At 44.4% G+C, this 23,015-nt stretch overlaps 1 protein-coding gene and 1 long non-coding RNA gene across 11 annotated transcripts in view; one reads left to right on the top strand and one right to left on the bottom strand.

Annotated features, from left to right (window-relative positions):
* Window positions 1-23,015, bottom strand: part of TBC1D1 (TBC1 domain family member 1) — a 255,452-nt gene that overhangs the window by 11,568 nt on the left and 220,869 nt on the right. For 8 of the 10 annotated variants that reach the window (XM_017883747.1, XM_017883746.1, XM_017883750.1 and 5 more), the window contains 3 exons: window positions 11,846-12,090; window positions 9,581-9,740; window positions 2,413-2,582 (listed from right to left, as the gene is read on the bottom strand). In XM_017883747.1, the coding sequence (XP_017739236.1) occupies window positions 2,413-2,582; window positions 9,581-9,740; window positions 11,846-12,090 (575 nt within the window). Of the gene's footprint in view, window positions 1-2,412; window positions 2,583-9,580; window positions 9,741-11,845; window positions 12,091-17,645; window positions 18,225-23,015 lie in introns of those variants that run through there. The other 2 variants (XM_017883757.1, XM_017883753.1) reach the window with 2 other exon arrangements.
* On the top strand, window positions 17,224-22,563 carry LOC108536747 (uncharacterized). Its single transcript, XR_001887613.1, has 3 exons — window positions 17,224-17,569; window positions 18,399-19,215; window positions 21,682-22,563. It is a non-coding gene; the product is annotated as an uncharacterized LOC108536747 (long non-coding RNA).

Raw genomic sequence — 23,015 nt, 5'->3', positions numbered from 1 at the left:
GGATTTTGACACCAGCCTGGCCAACATGGCGAAACCCCATCTCTACTAAAATACAAAATTAGCTGAGTGTGGTGCCGCATGCCTATGGTCCCAGCTACTCAGGAAGCTGAGGCACGAGAATGCTCGAGCCCAGGAGGTGGAGACTGCAGTGAGCTGAGACCCCACTTCCGCATTCCAGCCTGGGCGGCAGAGCAAGACTCTGTCTCAAAAAAAAAAGTCAGTGGAACAATGAATGGCAACTTCCAAACAGCCAAATAGTGGCCTGAAACAGGTACACGCTCAGCTGTTTTCTTCCCATGCCATGTCCATTTCCACTCTTTCAGCACCGAAGGAGCACCTGATGTATCCTAAGAACCCTCAATATGTTTCATTTTTTGTTTTTTACAGAAAATAGGAGAGAATGGGATTTTTTTCTGAGGCTGAATACTCAGGAGGTAAACAATGTCAGCACTGGATACAGCCCTCAGTCTAGGTAACCAAGGCTCTCGGGGGTCTCTGCCCTAGAAGCTGTAAAATGAAAGTACATGCAACAAAAGCTGTAAGAAGGGAATGAAGGAAAGAAAGAATGAATGAAAATGTCAGAAACCAAAGAATCAAAAGGGTAAAAAAGTCAGTATTAGAATTAGGAAAACACTCTAAATTAAATGACCTCCAGAGGCTCTTGGCAGTGTAGGAGAGCTGCTACAGCACTTTGAGGTGAGAGAGACTTGAGTTTGAACCCCTACCTCTCTACTTTGCAGCAGAGTAAGTGTGGGTCAGTCAGTGAACCACTTTATATCCTCTCAGGAGTGCAGCCTGGACTGAATGGGATCATGCGTCTATTTAGATGCCCACCCAACCTGGCAAAAAGCAACGCCCCAACAAGCCAAAGCTATCCACGTCAAGAAGAATGTGCCAGGGAAAGAAAAGAGATGGAGAGGCTCTCAATTAAAGATGAGTGCAGAACAGAAAAGAACTGCTCTTTCATAAGGGCATATGCAATGTGCAAACAGAAATCCAAAGTTAACAATTGGTATGAAACCTCTTCTTTTGCAGGCCAAAGTTGCATCCTTTTCTGTGCTTAACACCTAAGGTGCGGCAGCAAATGAAAATCACAAACACTGCATGTGGATGCAATTCACTGGAATCATGGATTCCTTTTGGACTATGAGAAATCTCCAGAGTAAGGGTTTTTCAAAAATAGCTTTATTTCACCATTTGTTTTTACCTGATTGCTCTATGCTTTTGTTATGCAGTTGTGTGTTGCATTACAACAATTTGGTCAATGGCAGATTGCACATATCATATATGATGGTGGTCCCATAAGATTAGAATACTGTATTTTTATTGTACCTTTTCTATGTTTAGTTATGTTTAGATACACACTCTGCCTTGTATTACAACTACCGACAGTATTCAGTATGGTCATGTGTTGTGCAGGTTTGTAGGGCCTAGGAACAACATGCGTAGGTGTGTATGTAGTAGGCTATACCACTTGGGTTTAAGTACACTTTATGATGTTTGCACAATGATGAAATCAACTAATGATGCAGTTCTCAAAACTTATCGCTATTATTAAGTGACACATGACTAGCTGGAGCGGGTTCCAGGCTTACGAGAGGCCTGACTGCTGACTCTGCAGTGACTCAGTGATGAAATGCCTTCCAGTGCTTTTGTAGCTACCTAGCCTCTGGACACTTCCAGTGATGCCCCTTTCTCTGCTAAGCGGTGCAGTCCTCCATTGCCAGCAACCATTACTGGAAGGTTCTTCCTTAGACTGTACAGAATCAAAATCTGCTCCCATGCCCAACCCAGGGCATTCACCATCTAGCTTACTTGTAATTCCCAGTAAACCTCACCTTTCAGCCTCTAACATTTCAGAGGGTAATGGTTCTGTTGTATACTGAAACCAGAGGTACTGAAGCCACAGATATTGAACTGAATTCAGTTAAAAAAAAACCACACACACACACACACATCATGAAACAAATTCACAGAATATATGTTTCCTATCATAACTGTTATCAAAGAATTATTCTGAGAAAATTCCAATTAATACCATTCAACACACACGTAAAAATCAAAGCACTCAATGTACAAAACCCTACATTGCATCACTGCATAAGTATATATGTTTCAGAAGACCAAGCTACTGGAGTTGAAGTCTCTTAAATGTACGAAATTACTGATAACCTGTGCTGGTTTCTACAACTAAACATTGCTATCATGTTTCCATGTGGCGTTTCACCATGACGCTCATAACACACACACTCACGATCATTCCACATGTTTGTGATATGCCTCCTCCGTGCCAGGATGCAGAATGCTGTTCAGAACACAAAGTGGTAGGAAACAGTTCCTGCTTAAGAGAGATTTAAGTTTCTACATATCTAGGATGGCTGAAGCATTTGCAAGGTTTGGACTGACTCCTACCTGATTGATGGTCTTTTCCATCTGTACCAAGCCCAGGTTGGGTAGCGTGTTTTTTATAAAGTCAACTATGGTTTCTAGGTTTTCATGCTGCAGAATCAAAGGCTTATGGCTTCCCAACAGACTTAAAGCCACTTTAAATATGACCTCTGTTCCCTGAAGAAAAATCATATCTGAGAAAACACAGAAATGCAGAAAGTTAAACCAGACCAGTTTCTCACACAATACCATTCCATTGCCTTTTCCACCCATCACAGAGCAGGAGGATGTGAGACATAGCTCCACACTGCAAACTTTATCTCATTTTTAAGAGCCTGATATCTCAGATAGTGTTGTCAAGACAGTACTGCAAATAAAAGTACATAAACATTAAAAATTATGTTTTACTCTGAAAATAAAATTCAAACATGCTTCAAAAGTTAAACTGGGAAAGGGAAAAGGTTTTATTATTCTATTTTCCAGGAATGCTCCTGGGTTTTAAAGGAGATATTAAAACATGTTTTATGGGTCAAGCTAAAAGATTTTATAGATAAGGCATCAGAAATTAAGATAGAGTAAGTGAAAAAGTGTCCCTGTTTCCTCTGTTTTGAAATAAGGAATAGAATTCAAAGATCTTTAAAAACTGTAAAACAGCTGTACCACTGCAAAAGTACACTGTTAAATACAAGTTTACTGATGTTTAACACGATAATGGAATAAAGAACATTTTTCCCTCTGAGGGAGTTCAAAGAACTCCGTCAAGGTTACTTTCTAGTTCTGGCCATATTTCGTTCTTAGAGTGGCTGGCTAATGTATGCAATTTCTATACAGACTGTAGAGTAAGAGGGAGGGCAGCACTGGCCAAGGCAACCGGCTGAGCAGCAAGCCCAGCCCCATCTCCCCTTCCTCATAGAGTTGAAGCCGCTGGGGAAAAAAAAGAGTCAAATGTCCTGGGGTTAAAGCAGAGCCATGATAACTAATTATTGGGTGACTAAACTGAGGCAAGTTACCTAATAACTAGAATAATAATATAAGAAAAAACCATTTTAAAACTCAGAGTCGAAATATAATTAGAGGTAAGTGTCAGTATTTCTTTTCTCTCTTTCTTTTGGCTGAAAGATAATGGAAGAGAGAAAGAAGCTGTAAATTTCATCAAATCAAGGACAGCAAAAGCAGGTGAGAGAAGAACCTTGCAGGATGCCTCTCAAGATGGTTAATATGATAACATTTAAAAGCCATGAAGAAACAGAAAAGCAAAGACTGGGTGCTGCTGTGCAAATGGGAAACTGAATCCCTGTAGTTTCTGAACAAAGCACAGGGAGAGATGACTGATCTACAGGCCCGCTGGCTGGGATAGCCCCCAAGATCCTCTGTGACCATCACAAAACCCTTAATTAACCACGTGAGCTGAGATGGGTGCAGCCCTAAGCCATGCCAGTGCTGAGATCAGCCTGCTTCTCCCACCCAGCTCAGGGCCCACACTCTTTCCACAAACATCACAACTACTGATGGCTCAAGGTGGCCACAGGAAAGTGGGAAAGATGAATCCTTCACTTCCTTCTTAAGTCTGGTTGTTGAGGTTGGGAAGACATACTAGAGAACTGTGTCTTTGAAATCTGAGCTTTTCAGGGTAAGTGTAACATATACCAAGGCAGGCCAATTGAAGAATATTCCTCTGAAATATCTGGTTTATAAAATATAGTCTACGCATATAATCCCCCACTACAGAAAATAAAAAGATCTAAAATACTATAAACAAAATGTATTTTAAACAGAAATGACATTTCCAGAAACAAAACTCTAAAGTAAATTTGAAGTTTCAGTGGTTTAGACAATAAGACTTCCTAGACCTCCTTTCAATATATGAACAAAGCTGAACAAAAATTGAGGGCATCTTTCAGAATAAAAATCAAGACCTTTTTTGCAGGGATCCTGGGGAAAGGCTTTCCCTACCACACCAGTGATTTTCTATAGCTCGATCTCTTTACTCTCAGAGGGACGAGTGCCTTAAATTAGGTACAGTACCACATCTACGCCAATTAAAATAAACGATTACTGGGCAACTTTTGTAAGCACAACCAAATACACAATCCAAATCAGTGGTCTCTTTAGGTTAACAGCAGAACTTCTGAGATTTATTAGGATCTTGGTTTTTCACAATAAATCAACTTAGTAAGTGCTTCCTATGATTCCCAACGGAGACTTTCCTGGAAAGGAAAGGAAAGGAAAGGAAATTTGGAGGTGAGGGGGTGGTGTATGTGCTTTAAAGTCTCTTTATTGATATGTTAAAAAAATTAAGACATAGCCCTGGGCATATGATTTATTTTATTAAATCTGTTTGTATTTAATGTAATTAAAAAATAAATGTTCTTTCCTAATGCTATTCACAACATCTGAAGAGAACTCTGCTGAGAGGTACCTTCTACTTTAACTTGATGAGCATCCATTGAGCATCTAATACACGCCAGGCACTGTGTTAGGCTCTGGGGATCAAGCCATGAGCAAAGGACAAAGCACACGCTGCAGAAGACACCAAGGAGTTCTGGTTCGGTAGAGTTATGCCCAGGGTGTTACGAGAACAAAGAGGAAAGAAAAGGCCCACGGAAAGGTGACTGCTTGAAGAACCAATGAAAATTTCCTAGGTCAGAACTCAGGGATTAATACTCTGAATAAAAGGGAAAGAGGGTGTCAATAAAGGGAGCCTGAAAAACAGTCTGGCTGGCAAGGCAGGGGCCCTGGTTGTGCAGGGCAGGTGGGCAAATGGGGGCGGGCAGGTCCAGATCACCAGGGGCCTCTGTCCCAGCCAAGCAATTCTAACTTCCCCCAGAGCACCGCAGGAGTCACTGAATGCTTTTTGTTCCTTTCCTCACTAGGTCAGTGCACTGGTAAGGAGATGATGTTAATGAGATGCAGGTTACGCGTGGGATCCCTGCAAGGGCTGGTTAGTGTCAGAGAAAGGCCACCTTTGGAGACTACGCTGACTGATTCCTGCCAGAGACTCCAGAGACTCCCAAATGCCTGCTGCCAGAGATGCTCCACTCACCACTACTCCTCCCATTCAAAGCGTCCATCCCTCCAAGGCCTGAGAAAGCTCAGCCCCAGAAGCTTCTGTGAGACAGGGGAGGTCTTAAATCGGGAGATCATTTGGGTGCACAATGCAGGAATGTGCTTGAAGAGTTGAAGGAAGGACCACAGGAAGCTTTACTTGGGAGGAAGGGCCTCCTAAATTTGTCTGATGACACTTGGGGGCAACATCTACATCCTTTAAAGAATTTGTACTGTTTTTTGGCTTTGGAAATTTTTAAAATTACATCTAATTTTAAAATAATAGTAAAGAAAATGTTACCTATAAACCCACTGCCCCAAACCAATTATTTTTATTTTGCCTGTCTTCTAGTATCCTTATACATTTACATTCTAGAATTTACAAACAAAACAAACAAACAAACAAACAAACAATAACTCTCTTTGGAAAAGTGAGCGAATGTCCTGCATCTGAAAACCTCCCTAGGAGAAAGTGAACCACTGGAGCCCCCCTGCCCCCCAGCACAGTGCGGCAGTAGCCTAGCTCACAACCCTGTAGCCCACAACCTTTCAGTGGGACTTTGCTCGTGCCTCTTCCTTCTCTCCTCTCCTTTTTCAAGCCACCTAGAAACAGGCAAGAGGTTTTATCAGGCAGGAAATGAAGAGGAATCTTAAATTCAGCTGACTCTACTACTTTGCACTGTATTCACTGAGAACACCACAAAAGAACTACTTTTCTTTGAGGACATTTCAGCAACCCTCTTATTGCGTTATTGTGTGTTGGAACTCTATTTGAAACTAAACTTCATGATCTCAAAGTGAAATCTTCCTATGTGAGCTTACACTGCATCTCTTTTCCAGCCACCTTTGTCTCTGTCAAGGCTGAGCCTTCTCAACTTTCTCCCGGAAGGCTGCAACCCTCCAGTTGTGGCTCCCGTACATTCTATGAGTAATGGGTAAAGGGTACGCTGAAGGCAGATGACAGTGCTGTGCAGAACAACAGCATAAACAGACTGAACACACACTAATCATCATGCGGCATCATGTTACCTGAATAGCCGGAGATTTTCCTGGCCACAGAAACAATCTTGTTTTCAGTCTATTTTCATCCTAAAGCCTCTCTGAAGCCTTCACTATATTGTAGGTGGCTTCTGTGTTTTATGCCAAACCCTTAATTTTTACATTCTACCTCCTCCCTCATCTATTTGGCAGCACGTCCTATAGAAAAACATCAGGGGCTGAAAATTAGCCAGGTGTGGTGGTGGGCGCCTGTCATCCCAGCTACTCAGGAGGCTTGAGGCAGAAGAAGGGCCTGAACCCAGGAGGCGGAGCTTGAAGTGAGCTGAGATCGTGCCACTGCACTCCAGCCTGGGAAACAGAGTGAGACTCCGTTTCCAAAACAAACAAACAAACAAACACACACACACACACACACACACACACACACACACACACCAGGGGCTGAACACTGCTGCAGCCTCCTGCTCCATCAGGAGCAAGCCAGGTCCTGTTTTTTAGATTTTCATTTTTCCCCCCAAACGTAGATGTGATGAGAAAGTGAACAGAGCAAGCGTCTCTCCCAGGGCCCTGCTACACTCAAACTAGAAAAAGACAGGAAGGGGCTATTGACATTATGTGACACCAGGCAGAAGAACTGCCATTCAGCAAGGTGTGAGCACCATGTGAAAGTTAAGGCACACACATCACTGGCAGCTGCCCCTCCAAGGAGCAGATACATACTTAATGACAGATAACCTATTAACTAATATATGAGCTATGCTGGTGCAAACTGAAATATTTTACTTACATATATATATATATATTAGTGAACAGTCAGCAAAGGTCTATGTGTTTTTAGAGTTTATCCAGACTTAAAGGCTTATAATGAAACGGGCCCTAGGCCAAAAAAGACTATAGTGTCTGAATGGCAGGCTTTGAAATACAAAACTAAGCTATCTCCATCACTGTTCTCTAAGTCATCAGTGCTAAAATTGAAATGGTTTGTAAAACCTATCTTTTCTGTTTTAAGTACTGAAAGATGGGATGGGCTGTGGGGAAAAAAAAAAAAAAAAAGCAGTTCTTGCAAAGTGACATCACAACCCAGTGCAGCCTGGAGATCCCACTTCCTGCCTCTAATCCCAGGAGCCCTTGACCAGGTGGACAACGACCCACTTAGCACAGCAGGAGTCTGTGGGATCTAGGAATGATGCAGACACTGCCATCTCTATGTATAATGTTTATGAAATGCCGAGTCTCACCACTGCCTACAAAGTCTACAGAAAAATATCTTACCTCTACAGGCCGCAGCTTTGATTTATGAAGTCATTAGAGTGAGCTTCAGAGAGCTTCGAATTACTCTGCAACAGAAGGGCTATCATTTCCAAAGTGGAGTTTGCTTGTTTATGTCTTTTTACCCATTTATGAGCCAAAGGAAAAATTTCTCTTCCAGAGCCCCAGAACTTTCTGCAAGCAGCAGCTCCAGTGCCTGGGGCCCCAGGGCAGGGATGACTCAGGGATGACCCCTCAGCCCCTCTAGTCTGTGGTCAGCCCGGTTGCCTTGGTAGAATTTTCTTCACTAACCAAGTAATTTAATGCCTGAGCTGTTTACAAACCATTAACAAACAGCGCTTCCTCCTCCCCATTTCTATTCTCACTCCTCTTCATGACCCCATATGAAAATCATAGCTAAAATGTGGAGAAAATGTAAGGAAGGTGGATTAATAATTTTCTTTTAATTTCCAGGGTTAGAAAAGTCAAAAAACATAGAAGTTATTGGCAAGAAAGCTTAAAGCCTAGAGCTTGAGATTTTAGTTTCTGTACTAAGCACACAATTTTGAGGCTTTTAGTTATCTTTTTTGTTTTTTAAACTATGGTATAAACCTTCATGAAATCTCACTAAAGATATGCTTAACCAGGAGATAGCTTTTTGTATCTATTTTAATTTAGTGATTTTATTTTTTCAGGGACAGAAAAGAAGGAACATGAATTCTTACAGTAAAGCAAAATGGGAAACTCTTTAAAGGTTCTTGTAGATAGAAGTGAATAATAAAATCTAGTATTTTGGGGAAAGGAAAAGAGAGAAGGGTAAATGCTCACGTATATTAAAAAGCAAATTTTAGGATTTCTAGAATTTGGATATTTAAGATGTTTACCCAAAGCATGCCTGAACTAGTATCCATGTCTTTGAACATTTCCCTTAAGATGCTCTCTAATCCTAAAAACAAATTTTTTAAAGATCACATGTTTTAAGCTGTCAAGTGATGCTTAAAACACTTGACATATAGTAACTATCTTTTTTTAGTAACCTCCTCCTTTACAATAAAAAAAAATCTGAATTGTCAAAAAATATCACTTTTATTCTGAAGCAGGGAAAACAAACTGTGCCCGAACTGACCGTGCTCCCAGCACGCCACTCGGTTCCTGATGTCCACGTGGAGAGCCCTATCTCTGCGTATGAAGGCAGGTTGAAGGCTTTGTGTATGAAAACCCATCTAACTTTGACAACGTTCTCAAAAGGTAAATCAAGAATATAAAGGCAGGTTTGACACATGAACCACCCAAGATTAATAGCGGGGCACGGGAGTGGGAGTGGCAGTGGCTGTGACACCTGGGCGCGGGGGCAGGAGGCCTTCCTGAAGTGTCATGGCTGAGGCGGGAGGGTGAGCCATCCACAAGGAGCTGTTACTCAAGGTCTTGACACTGGTCTCCAAGAGAGCGACTTGGGAGAAAATGTAGAGCCAAGGGCAGGGCAAGAAGAGAAAGGCGAGGAGGAGATGCCAAGGGAATCTAGAAAGAGCCCAGAGGCCCACGGTCAGCATCAATCAACACTCGCAGCCCAGAGCAGCTGAGGAAGGCAATTCATGAGAAACATACACCTGCGGCTCCTCAGCCAAGTCCTCCAAATGTCTGCTCTAGGGAGAGCCTCATGGTGAGGGGCTCAGATCCACATCCCATAAGATGAAGGCATCTAGGGAAGCCCCGTGATTATCAGAAGTTAAGGAGGAATCCAAAGTCACAAAACCCACCCCTGACTAATCTTAGACTAAACAATACCCTGTTCTGGTAAGAGCTACAGGTATAAAAATAAGAATCACCACGGAGAGACAGGAAATGTTTCCCCTCTAATAAGAGAAGGCTGGTTCTGGCAAACAGATTTACTAATGCTCACCAAAGACTCTGGCTACAAATCCCAGCGGGAACTGTGAGGCAAACATGGTGAGGAACCAGGGGGCGGCGTAGAGGCTGGGGCCGATCTCGTGCTCCTCCAGGTGATTGTAGAGGTCTCTGTGGTAATCATGAAGCAGCCTTGAGAGCTGGTACATCTGGATCTGCAGGAAGACGGCCAACGGGGCTGAGAATTAGGGATCTGCCACAGCGATAAAGTTATGCCTACTGCTCACAGGGTGGGTGTGAGAGAAGACTTACTAGAACTTCAAACATTCTATTTGGCTTGTGATCCACTGAGCTTAGCTACTAATTCATCCAACAAGTGCTTCCCGAGTGCCTGCTGATGCCAGGCACTGGCTGGGTGTAGGCCCAGGACGCTAACACTGGGTCTTCTTCTGCCACTTCCTTTTTATTGTTCCCTTGTATTCCTTGGCTAAGAAGATCTAAACATCTGTCTTGTGCAAACATTTCATAAATTCTCCTACAAATACACACTCTTTGCAAAACTCAAGCCCAGAGGAATTAGAAATAAGAAGCCAGTCTCTTCACTAAGACTGAATTAGGGGCATTTTATGATTCCGTAGGAGTCCACTGTACATGTTTACTCAGCAAATTCCCTCTGGACCCCTGAAATTACTCAATAGGCAGGACAACCATAATTTATTTTGGTGTATAACATATGGAATATCCAGATCCCTGGCAAGTTAAAACAAGAAGACAAGTGTGCGTCTTAAGATGAAATAAAAACTTTTTCCAACTAAAGTGGATCCAACTTCACAGGATGACATAATTCTGGCAGAAAGCTCATGCCAGTTCCTAGCAGTGCCACCAAGAGTTACAGGCTCATAGAGGCCCAAGAGCCAGCCCAGATCTGAGCAGTCCCATGGCCTGAGCCTAAAGAAACAATAACCAACACAGGGCCAGAATCCTGCTAAGATCCACCAAGTTGGATATGTCCTGTCTAAACTGAGAGAAAGAAAACAAAACTGTTTTCAGAGGCTCAGATAATATAATCCCATAAGCACCAGCTGTGGCTCTCCCATATCGAAGACAATGTAATCAACCAAAGCCACCAGCCCCAATAGAGTTGTGTGTTACAGAAATTATAGAAAACTCGAAAATTCCACTGCCTGGTAACCATTGTCTTTAAAGTTAATAAAGGGAATGTAGGAAGAACCTCACAGTACAGGTGGAAAGTGTTATGTGGTCAAAATCTTTCAGTGAATGAGTTGACTTCCTTCTATGATATTTGCATTCATGTGGTCCATGTTCACAGATCAAGGTGAAAAGATTTTGAATCACATAATTTGATGCTCTCAAAGTAAGTCCTTGGCTCTAACGTATTCCTTCCCAGGATACTTTCTCAAGCTCCGAAGGCACAGTATCTTACTGGTAGTAAATGAACATATCAACACGTGCTGCAACATTTGAAGCAACATTTAGGAATATTCCTGAAGCAGGATCCAGAGTTTTCCCTCTGACAGGCAGCAAGAGCAGCACGTGGTATTTGGAATACGCTACTACATTTGGTTTTCTCTGACAGAACTGTTCATTCAACAAATACTTATGGGGTGCCTACTTCAACCCAGGCACTGTTTCAGAAACTAGGGACTTGGCTCCAAGACCCATAAGATCCCTTCCCGCTCCTAAAGTTCACATGCTTTAAAAAATCAGAAAATAGACAGGTAGATGATTCTGGAAACAAGATCATTTCTGGCAGTGGCTGTGTTGTGCAAAAGAAATGAGCCAGGATAACGTGACGCAGTGTGCCCAGGGTGGAAGTGGGGAACACAACATCAGGGTAGTCAGAATGAGCTTCTCCCAGGATGCGATATTTGAGCTGAACCTGAGATGACAAGGGTGGGGGTGAGGCAGAGGAAGAGCAGATGCAGAGGCTGGGAGGTGGTAGTGAGATCATCTCACGGCTGATGGGGGTAAGAGGGAAGGCCCTAGAGTCAGAGAGGCCTGGGTTTCCAGTCCAGCTCTGACACTTGCTAGCTGTGTGACTGGCACCAATTTATAATCTCTTGGAGCCTCAGTTTTCCAATCTACAAACTGAAACAATGAACAGTGTCTTCCTGTTATGTTATTCGAGGGAAGTGCAGATGAAGCGCTTGGAATAATGCCTAGCACGGAGTCCTTCATCAGCAGTGACAGCTATTACAATGTTCCCTGGCGGTGAAAAAGTTCCTGAGGCATATCTGAAGAGGGATAAGAAACACTCTTAGCATTTTGTTGTATTAAAGACATAAGGAACGCTCTATACCTGTAAAATAATCATGTCTGGCCGATACTGTTTCCGCAGCCCCATGTCAAACATCAGAAACTTGAGCATTTTAAACGCCTCTTCCTCACTCATATGAAGAAGCAAAATGCCTGCTACAAAGCTGAGACCTTGGCAGTATCCTACTTCCTGGTCTAGAAGCGAGTAGGCCTTCAAAATGTTGTAAAGCGACAGCTGTCCTGCTCCAAGCTGGGCAGAGAAGTATGGGTGTGTAGGAAAGGTTCGCCCTGTGAAAAGAATACATATTAGTTGTAATAATAAAAACAAAAAACAGAAAGCCTATTGAAACAGAAATCCAATGTGCTTCAGATTAAGCGCAAAATCTTTAGAAGCTGGATCACAATATCAATCAGTCTTTGCCACTTCCTCTGCAAACATGGTCGACCAGTTGTTCCTGGAATAATGCTTTCAATTAAAAACCAGCAATTACTCATGGTTGGTTGATTTCTTTTTTTGGTGGAGGTACAGGTGAAAGTAATTAGAACCACCTTCGGTCCTGCAAATAGCTGAACTTCAATCGAAAAAAGAAAACTGTTGGCCAGGCACGGTGGCTCATGCCTGTAATCCCAGCACTTTGGGAGGCCGAGGCGGATCACCTGAGGTCAGGAGTTCGAGACCAGCCTGCCCAACATGGCGAACCGCTGTCTCTACTAAAAGTACAAACAATTAGCCAGGCGTGGTGGTGGGTACCTGTAATCCCAGCTACTCGGGAGGCTGAGGCAGGAGAATCGCTTGAACCTGGGAGGCAGAGATGGCAGTGAGCTGAGATCACGCCATTGCACTCCAGCCTGGGTGACAAGAGCGAAAGTCCGTCTCAAAAAAAAAAACAAAAAACAAAAAAAAACTGTTAACCCTCTTGACATAACCTCTATTCTCAAAAGGAACACACAGTTCTTCCTCCCCACTGCTGCACCCCGTGCCCACCCCAATCCCAGCATCATCTAAATGCAGCTAAAAGGCCTCGCCTTGCTACAAACACTCTCTGGGTCTGCTTTTCCCAGACTACACATATTATGCCTGCAAATGCTTCACACCACATGCATATCCCTGAACTTTCAAACCATAGGCAGTGTTTTGAAACAGCCTGAGGAGCAGCAGGTGTTTTCTTTTCACAAAAGTTACCTTCCAAAAAGAGTTTAAAAAAAAAAAAAAAAAGCTCTCAACATCGTGATTATTTTCACAAAAAACTGGTATTCAAATAGGTCTTAAAGGACTTCTTTTGTCCAGGAGGCTTTTGTAGCTGATACTTGTCAAGTTCCTCTTCCCCATCCTCTGGAACGTGACTGATGGGAGTGCCTGTTTCCAGGGAGCACAGAAGTACTTGAAACGATTAAGAGAAGAAAGGTCTGGAGCCAGGCAGCTGGTAGCCAGGGCCAAGCGTGGGCCCAGGCAAGAATTATGAACCTGCTTGGATCAGCCAAGGCAAAAGGTGCATCTGGGTCACATGTTAATTGTTCATTACAACCACTTGGTCTCAGCACAGGGAGGAACATACTTTCATGGGCTCTTCCTCAGCTTCCTAAGAGTTTCATCAGTCCAGATGTGTTATCTGAACTTGATTCAAGAGGAAGGCAACAGTCCCCTAACCACTGTCCTGATTTCTCATTCTGGATTCACTTCCTGCCTCCTCTACCTCTTCCCCCAACAAATTTCCCTGATATACCCTGCACAAGTCACCTTGCTGCTAGTAAACAATCCATAGCTCCCCAGTGCTCAAAGAACAAATGCTCTACTCTGTTAGCCTGGAGCTCTGTGCACTCACCTCCTCACCCACCCTCCCAGCTTTATCTTCTACTCCAAGGCTTAGCCTAGGCACTAGAAGCCGGGGCTCCTGGGGTCTCTGACCCCTCTGGGTTGTGTGCAGAAGTGTGTGTGTGTGTGTGTGTGTGTGTGTGTGTAAGTAGAACAATTGGTAGCAGCACATGCAACTGAACTGGAATGTGAACCCCATGCAGGATGTAACAGTTTCCAGCAGCCACATTAGAAAGTAACAGGTGAAGTTAATTTTAATTAGATATTTTGTTAAACCCAACATATACGAAATATTATCACGTCAACATAATCAATATAAAAACACCGAGACGTTATGCATTCTTTTTTCATGGCAAGTCTTTGAAATTCAGTGTGTTCTTTACATGGACAGCACGTCTCAATTTGGAGCAGCCACATCTCAAGTGCTTAACAGCCACATATGGCTTCTGTACTGGGCACCACCAGTGTAGTGATTTCCTCATAGTCTCAAAAATATCCACGATCTCTTTCATTCCATTACCCTTGCCAGCTTGGTTTCCAAGAAGAATGGAGCACGTCCCCACCTCTGCATTTTTGCTGATGCTCCTGTCCCATCCTGAATGGACCCCCTCCCCTCTGGTATCAAATAGGTGCTGGTAGCAGAACATGCAGGAGTCATGTGGCATAAAGGAACACAGGGAAGATTTAGTTATTTTGAATTTAATCTGTCAGTGTTATCATTTTAGCTAATCAGATACCCTCTCATGTTAGCAAACTACCTCACACAGAAACCAGAGCCCACACTAATTGACCCTGCTTGTAAAGTGGCTATTTCTTTTTTTTTTTTTTAATTTTATTATTATTATACTTTAAGTTCTAGGGTAGTGGGGGCATAACGTGCAGGTCTGTTAGCATATGTATACCTTGTGCGCCATATTGGTGTGCTGGGGCAGCCATCAAACTCGTCAGCCCACCCATCAACGTCGTCATTTAGGCAATGCCAGAGTATAAGCTCCGCGCAACATGCAATCCCCTTCCCCCTCCCCTCTCCCCATGATAGGCACCGGTGTGTGATGTTCCCCTTCCCGAGTCCAAGAGATCTCATTGGTCAGTTCCCACCTATGAGTGAACATGCGGTGTTTGGTTTTCTCTTCTTGCGATAGTTTGCTAAGAATGGTTTCCAGCTGCATCCATGTCCCTACAAAGGACACAAACTCATCCTTTTTTATGGCTGCATAGTATTCCATGGTGTATATGTGCCACATTTTCTTAATCCAGTCTGTCACAGATGGACATTTGGGTTGATTCCAAGTCTTTGCTATTGTGAATAGTGCCGCAATAAACATACGTGTGCATGTGTCTTTATAGCAGCATGATTTATAATCCTTTGGGTATATACCCAAAGTGGCTATTTCTTATTTAAGCCTCACAACATCCCTAAGGATGTGGGCCTAGCAGGCTGGGGAGTGACCTATGCTAACTGGCCGCTAAAGAGTGGTCAGATGGTGGGGGCAGAGCTGGCTTCATGGGTGTGTGTTCTGTGCAGTCACACTGGCTCTGTGCTTAGAAGGACCTCGCACAAGGCCTCATGCTCTGTTGTCTCTGTCTTGAAATTCCTAATAATCTTTCAAGAAGGGGTTCTGCATTTTCATCTTGCAATAGGCCCTGCAAATTATGTACCAATTTAGGGGGAGGCAGCTCCCTAAGCAGCTTCCAGAAATAGCTACAGCCACCTTCCTCCCAACCTTGCTACCGCGTGGTATGTTATGAGAAAGCAAACCTTGGGCCAAATTCTGCCAAACCTATGACCTTTACCAGCAAGCTGACAGGCAACAGGAACCACAAAGGCCTTCTCACAGGCTCTGCACTCAGGCCTCCAACAAGCACTTCTTAAGAAAGGTTCAACCAAAGGAGGGCACCATGGCAATCTAATGGCAGAGCAGGCCACCCATAGTCAGGTCACACAGATGGAGTGTGGGGACCCAGGCCCGACAGGCACTGGCCTCAAGTTCTGCTCCAGAGTCCCCGTTGCCAGGGTTTGGACGCCTTTCTCATCAACCAAAGCTCTTGAACATCATCCATTTCACTAGTAAAAAGTTACATGTAGTAGTACCCCTTATGCTAAGAACAACTCTCTGATGTGCATTTATTTCAATGGCATTTGAAGTAAGTACAAAATGGCCTCTGGCACATGAAGCTCAGAATGGACTACCTAGCTTCTCTGAACCTTAGCTTCCTCTTTTTAAAAAGGGGCAGAACACATAGTTTGCAGAGTGGAGAGTACATGTACAATGCCTAAGGCAAATGGTTGCTATGAATGGTGTTCAATAATGGGCAATAATCTTCAGATACACCACACACATTATAAAAACCCAGTTTCCAAACAAGAGGACAAAAGGGCACACTTGTGACAGTTCTGTAGCACAAATGCAAAATAAGTTACATTTAAGGTAAAGGAACAACTCTGCAGAGCTGTTACTAAACTATAACATTGCACATAAGCCGGAAATCTCGCTTTCTGACAGCCTTCCAGAGGCAAAGTTTTGTCTAAGCAACTAATTTTCACAAAATTTGGAACTCACAGACAGGTAGAACTGAAAGCTGAATTCCAAATAATAATAATCACCACTACCACCTAGATTCAGCAAAACACCTGTACACCCCACACTTTCAAATCTCTTGTTATTACCCAAACTGGTCAAGGCTTCCAGGGTGCAGTTTCAGAAACTGTCATTGATTTTCTTCATGCAGAAAACCTGTCCTGCACGCACCTGGCCAAGCTAAAACACATCTTCCAGTGTGTTCTATGAGACTCCCAAATGCAATTTCCTGTCCCACCATACAGCAAGACAGGCCTCTGAGTTCACTACCAGGCTGGGGAACAGCCGTGAGTCTCTGGCCTTCAGCTCCTGACTAGCGGTTAAGCAGGACAACTGCAACCATCTGACTTTGTAACACAGTCCATGTTTTACACCAAATTCTATTGGGGGAGACACTGTTTTCCTGTTTTACATTCTTCCAGGTCAATACTTCTAAATGTTTGGTCAGTCTGAAGACCCCTGGAGGTCTCTGAGATGCTTTTGGGGGTCCATGAGGTCCTCCCCCTACTTTACCAACTATAGATCTGTGCAAGGTCAGCTTTTTGTTTATATGCTTCAAATAACAAGCACAACCGAATGAATGAAGCAAATAAAATTCAGCAGATTCTATTAAATCAGACATTAAAGAGATTTTTTAAATGTAAAAACAATGTCACACTTCTAACCAATTTTATTTTGGAAAACAGTCATTTTTTATAATTTTTTATATGTACAAGTTTATTATTGCTATGTAAAACTAAACAAGAATCAAATAAATACTAATCTCAGTTTTAATTAATTGTGAATTTGGTAAATATTGATGGGAATTATCCATGGAAACAAAAGCTCTCTGGGCTACTCAATAATTTTCAAAGTGAATGGCATCCTTCCATCAAAGTTTGGGAACGGCTATTCTAGGCTAACACGACAACTCACCCACATTCATGAGTAAACACCAAGTAAAGAGGGAGAGGTGGGTCACGTGAGTAGAGAGTGGATGAGTGGGATCAAAAGCATTTCCTGGACAATCCACATTCATATAATCCAGTGTTGAGCACTGCAGCCCTCCAGCTCCCATTTAGGAATTACTAAGCTAGCACTGATGGCATTCCACAAAGACCACCCATATGATGTTCACCTGCAGCAGTGGGCCAGAGCCGTGGGCAGAGCACCCCTGAGAACAGCCCCTCGCACCCAACTCAAGGCACCTTAACTATGAGCAAAAGACTGTTTGCTGTTTGTTGCATTTGTTCACAGTTTGTGAACAGATTCTAGATTGAAGCTCTGCCTCAAGAAGACAGGACAGAAGGCCGCACACCCCATAGGAGAAGCACGCTAGCTCGGGAAGATGCCAGCTCAAGGAAAGCTAATTTCTGCCAACCTCGAGGGAAGCCAGGTAAAACTATGCAATCCTTCCTATAAATGCTTCAGGATATAGGGCCTGCCTCTTTAAACTGCATTTTACAACTTACCACAAAGCAGAGAAGTGCAGGTCCTTTACATTTTCCTGTAAAGCAGACTACCTTCATATACAAAATAAGAATGGGATAGTTAAGTGGAGAGGGTCAAACATGAGCGTTAAAAAACCTCTTTATTAATATTAGAAAGACATTCGATGTGTCTTGTGAATCTAAGTGGAGAAATATGCCAGAAAGGCCTGTAAGATGATCCACAATTCAAACATACTTCTAAATAACCTAATACTTTCTTTTCATGAAGTACTCTACAAACTAAGTGTTCCTACGGAATTTTGTTCATCTAAGGGATGTTCTTCCAGGATGAATCTTTTCCTTCTTTATCACTTGGAGGTGGAAGAGCCTTCACCCAGCAATTTTCAGGCAGCAATCCTATCAGGATCATCTGGGGGCTTCTTAAACCTGCACATCCTAGGCATCAGAAATTCTCAATAAGCAGCAGGTCAAGGACGGTGACCTCAGGAATGTGTTTTTCACAAATCCCTCAAGAGATCTTGCAGGTGGTCCCTGTACGGTGCTGTGAGAAACCCCACCCCATCTCAGAGTGTCCTGCCTTACTCTTTTCAGAGCCCATCTGACTGCATTTTCAGCGAGACCCCTGATATCTCGGCTCTGTTTACCATGCGGCAGCTGCTACAAAAGGCCAGAGGTCTCTTGCAGCAAACACGGGGCCACTCACAAAGCTAGTCAGTCTCATGGTGGCTCTGCACAGTTGACTGACAAGTTTCTTTCTTTTGCTCTTTTCTCCAGGGAGTGGTACTGGCAAACCAGCAATCTGACACTGACCCTCTAACTCCTCTGCAGAAGAGAAACCCTACAACCTAATGATCTCTAAGATTCCTTCCTGGATGAAGATCTGGGATACTAACATCATCTCACATTGTTGCATTTAGCTCTGAGCAGAATTTGAAATGAGATACTGAAGATAATAAACACCCTTTGTTACCCTCAGATTTTTAAGTCACGTGGTTATCAGGTGCCCAGTGTCAGTCTTCCCACTAGAATGTGTGCTTCCCAGAGTGCAGGGGATCACCCTGAATGGCAGAGTTAGGAGATTAAGGGAGAGTTCTTTTAGGAGCAGATTGTTTGGGGGAAGCCCTTGAATGAGCTCCCACCGGCTCTGTGAGCCCAACTCTATGACCAGTGACATCGAGTTGGTAGCTTAAAATTGGGGATGGGGGGAGTAGTTGCACAATGGAAATCTGCACACACTGAACACCAAGGGCTTCCTCTGAGGGGTGAGAGGAGCTGCTTATTAAACATTTGCCAGCACCACCGACTGACTTGAAGGAGGCGGGAAGATTCCAGACCTCCATGAAAGGAAATCATACCCCACTTTATTCTTTTCTTTTATCACCCACATTTAGTTATCTCACATTAGACTTAAAGGGTATATTTAGAATGACCAAATAAATATGATCCCACGATGTGTTCCTGATAAGATCAGAGACAATGGCTCACTCTTCGGAATAATGTGTGTGGCTGGTGGCGCAAGAATTCATTGGGCTCCTGAACTGTGGTTGTTCAACTGACCTTCATAGAGCAATGTCCTCAACTGGACAGACAGGTACGTGACATAACAAGACTGCTGAATGTTACATTCTAGGTCCCTTGCTGTCTTTTGCCATGCAAGTTTTTCGTTTCTCACACAGGACTTCAACTTAAAGATGGAAGAGAACACAGTGGTCCCTGCCAGCACCTGCTAGTAATGAGCTAGTAATGAGCAGCTCCATCTGCCCCTCAAAGTGCACCATGCTGCTGTGTGTCCAGGCCGAGTGAGGCAGCCCACCGCCTGGGAGAGGAAAAGGGGAAGCACTCCCCTCTGCCCGTTTGTACTTGGTCATCTTCAACACTCTCAGCTGATTCCTTCCTTTTGGAGGTTCTCCTATTTCTCATCTTTTATGGATTCTAAAAAATCCAACTGTTCTCCTACTTCTCATCTTTTGTGCATTCTAAAGGTTCTCCTACTTCTCATCTTTTATGGATTCTAAAAAATTGGATTATAGTTTATTTTCTCCTGGATACCAGGCAGGCTGTATACATTTAGTCGAAGCAAACAATCAATATGATAGCTCTGTTGCTGGACCCGTGACCCACACGTGTGGTCTGGACACACGCTTAGCCTCTCACGGCAGCACAGGCATGCCAAAACATGTCTGGTCTCCCTGATGGAGGATCTCTAGAAGCCCACCAAAAAATGGCACTTCTGGTCACCAAAAGATCATCAGACTCCTGCAGGGATTATAAACTGTGCCACCCCCTTACTGACCTATAATATGCAGATTAATAAAACTACAGCCATTGATGTGGGGGAGATTAGGTGCATTCTTGCTTCCGCTTTCTGATCTAATGGAGCTCCTGGGTTTCTGGGCCTGTTAGTGTTCTTTCGGCTGAAGCTCTCCTATCATGGGAGAGGCTGCACGTCTTACTGGGGAATGCAGCTGATGGCTGGAAAGTGTTCTAGGCTGGGATGCTAGGGAGGGAGCAGATGATGTGAAGCCTGAAGGGGGTCCCCCAGGAATTTCCCAGTGTCACTGTCAGCCCCCAGTGTGGTCAGGATGACAGTGCGAGTCCCAGACAGAAGGCAGGATGCTGGGCAGTCTGTGTTGTCTACCCAGGATAGGGAGTCAGAGAATTAGAGAAGAAAAAAGTGGCAATTGTCTAAGGGCTGGACAAATGGATGCAGATGGGTGGGGCAGGCGCTTGACCCAAGGCTTCAAGAATAACGTGATGAGTATCATCTGCTAAGCTGAGAGCAGTTGCCTCTGGCTGGTGTGATCTACCCCAAAGGAACAGGATTCCACCAAAGCAGGGGTGGGGAGAGTTGTGTTGGGATGGAGTGGGCAGAGCCAAGAAACACAGAAGCAGCATGGTGCCCTAGAAGGGACGTGGTATGGAGACTGAGGAGACCTGGGTTCCAGAACTCCTTCTGGCACTGAGTAACTCGCAATGTGGGCAGAGAACTCAAGCTCTCTAGGGCTCAGTCACGAAGTAACTTGTGGACAGAAAACTCAAGCTCTCAAGGGCTCATTCATCCCCTCTAAGCTGGAAATAACGGCACGTGCCCAATGACACAGGGTGTGTAAAGATGAGATCTGACAAAGGTTGAGAAAATATTTCACACACTATGGAACGCTACCCAGCCATGAGGCCTATTATTCTTACTCTTTGGAGGAAAATACATTGTCAAAACAAAACAAAACAAACAACCTGTTTAGACTAAAAGCCAATTTCAGAAAGTATAGCAAGAGGCAGGAAAACAAAAACCCACGAAAATTCAAAATATATCCAACCAACCATTCTGTTCTTCTGGCCAGAATACGAAAGTCCCTTTTTAAGGAAAACTGAAATACGGATTTGATTTTGCTCTGTACTACACACCTTCACTGGGCCTTGAGGTAGCCATGGTGCAGACTAAACAGAAAGTGTAGACTAAACAACCGACTTGGCCACAGCGCAACCTTGGGTGAGAGGAGAGGGGGAGGTAACGGGTAGAGTCTGGAGAAGCTTCTGAGGGAGGCCTCGGGTGGACTCAGCTGGGCAGGGAGGGCACCTGGGACTCCACTGCCGGGTCTGGGCCAACCCCAGTTTCCCCGTTCCAGTGGGGAGAGGAGACGGACCCCGGGGGGTCCCTGGAAACAGCCTGCAGAGACACACAGAGGTGACCTGGGAAATGTATTGCTGCACACGGAGTTCCTCTTAGGCCCTCGGGAAGTATGTGGATAGCATCCAAACTGGAGGCCAGGCGAGGAAGGAAAAGAGTAGGGAAGAGACTGTCAGGGACAGGGGCAGCAGGGGGAGAGGGGAGAGGGTGGGGAGAGACAGGGGTGGACAGGACTTGGATGCAGTCAGCCCTGCCAGTGGACGGGAAAGGCCAAATCCCGGTCTCCCACAGACCTCACGCCAGCTCAGGGAAGGCTCCCGAGCCCTGCAGGGGAGACCGTGGTGGCGCTCAGGCACACACAGTGCCCTGGAAGCGCACAGTCACGCCGAGGCCCTTGTGCTGATCTGGACTCTTCTTTTCCTTCTGCAGAAAAGTGACGACATCCGAGCAACAAGAAGCAGGGGCTGATTGTGCGCGTGGAAGAATGAGGGGATACTGCAGGGGAATGAAGAGAAGAAGGCAACTGAATCCAGGAGGGGAAACACCTTCCCGTTCCTCCTCCCAGCCTGTGAGCAAGTGTGGGGAGCAGGGCTGTCTGTACTCCCTCCCTTTCAGCCTCCTACCCTGAACCTATTTCTCATTTTGTTTCACATGATAGGAACATGATGGCATTTCCTGTTACTCACCATGTCAGCAAATGCAGCTAATGCTAATTCACAAAACTGCTTTCATCAGGGTCAGTGGGCCAAATGGGCCCCAGCTCCACCAAGCCATTGCCTTGGCCTGCCATTGCACAGCAACACGGGGCTCCTGGGCTCAGAGGGTCCCAGGGAAACACAGTGACAGTGGGTTCAGTTGCTGCCACCTCCCCTCAGTTGACTTTGTAATCATGGTCAACATGTGACCTCAGTTTCTTCATTTCTTAGAGAGGGTGCAGGCCACCTTCCCAGGCCTGTTGTGAGGGCCCATGAGATGGCGGGGCTAGTGCAGTGTCTCATACTCTGAATCTTAAAGAGATTCTTTGAACATCTGCTGTATGACAGCCACTGTCCTAGGAGCCAAGAGTATAATGGCCAAACAGCCCCAGCCCAGTCCGCAGAGGGCTGCATCCTACAAGGGAGAAAGGCAGTAAAAAGTCACTGCTGTATACTAAGGACAGGTCGGCGAGGTGGAGTAAGAAGAATAGGTTCCGCTAAGAGTTGAATTACCATTTGACCCTTCAATACCATTACTGAGTTCATACTCAAAGCAAAATAAATCATCCTACCAAAAAGATACATGTACTCACGCGTTCATCACAGCAGCACTATTCACAATTGCAAAGACATGGAATCAACCCAGGTGCCCATCAACAGTGAACCGGACAAAGAAAATGTGATAGACACCATGGAGTACTCTGCAGCCATAAAAAGGGATAAAATAACGTCCTTTGCAGCAAGGAACATGGATGCAGCTGGAGGCCATTATCCTAAGCACACTAATGCAGAAACAGAAAGCAAGCATCACATGTTCTCACTTAGAAGTAAGAGCTGAACACTGGGTACACACGGACATAAAGATGAGAACCGACACCAGGCACTCCTAGACAGGGAGGAAGGGAGGGAGGGAGGGGCAAAGGTTGAAAAACTACCTGTTGGGTACTATGCTTGGTTCCTGGGTGACAAGTTCAATCATACTCCAATCCTAAGCATCATACAATACACCTTTGTAAGAAACCTGCACACACACTCCTGGAATCTAAAATAAAAGTTGAAAAAAAGTAC

This window comes from Rhinopithecus bieti, unplaced genomic scaffold (genome assembly GCF_001698545.2).
Source record: "Rhinopithecus bieti isolate Rb0 unplaced genomic scaffold, ASM169854v2 scaffold_13349, whole genome shotgun sequence".
In the NCBI taxonomy this organism is placed as follows: domain Eukaryota; kingdom Metazoa; phylum Chordata; class Mammalia; order Primates; family Cercopithecidae; genus Rhinopithecus; species Rhinopithecus bieti.
The sequence above is the reverse complement of the archived record's forward strand: the minus strand, read 5'-3'. Positions and strand labels throughout refer to the sequence as shown.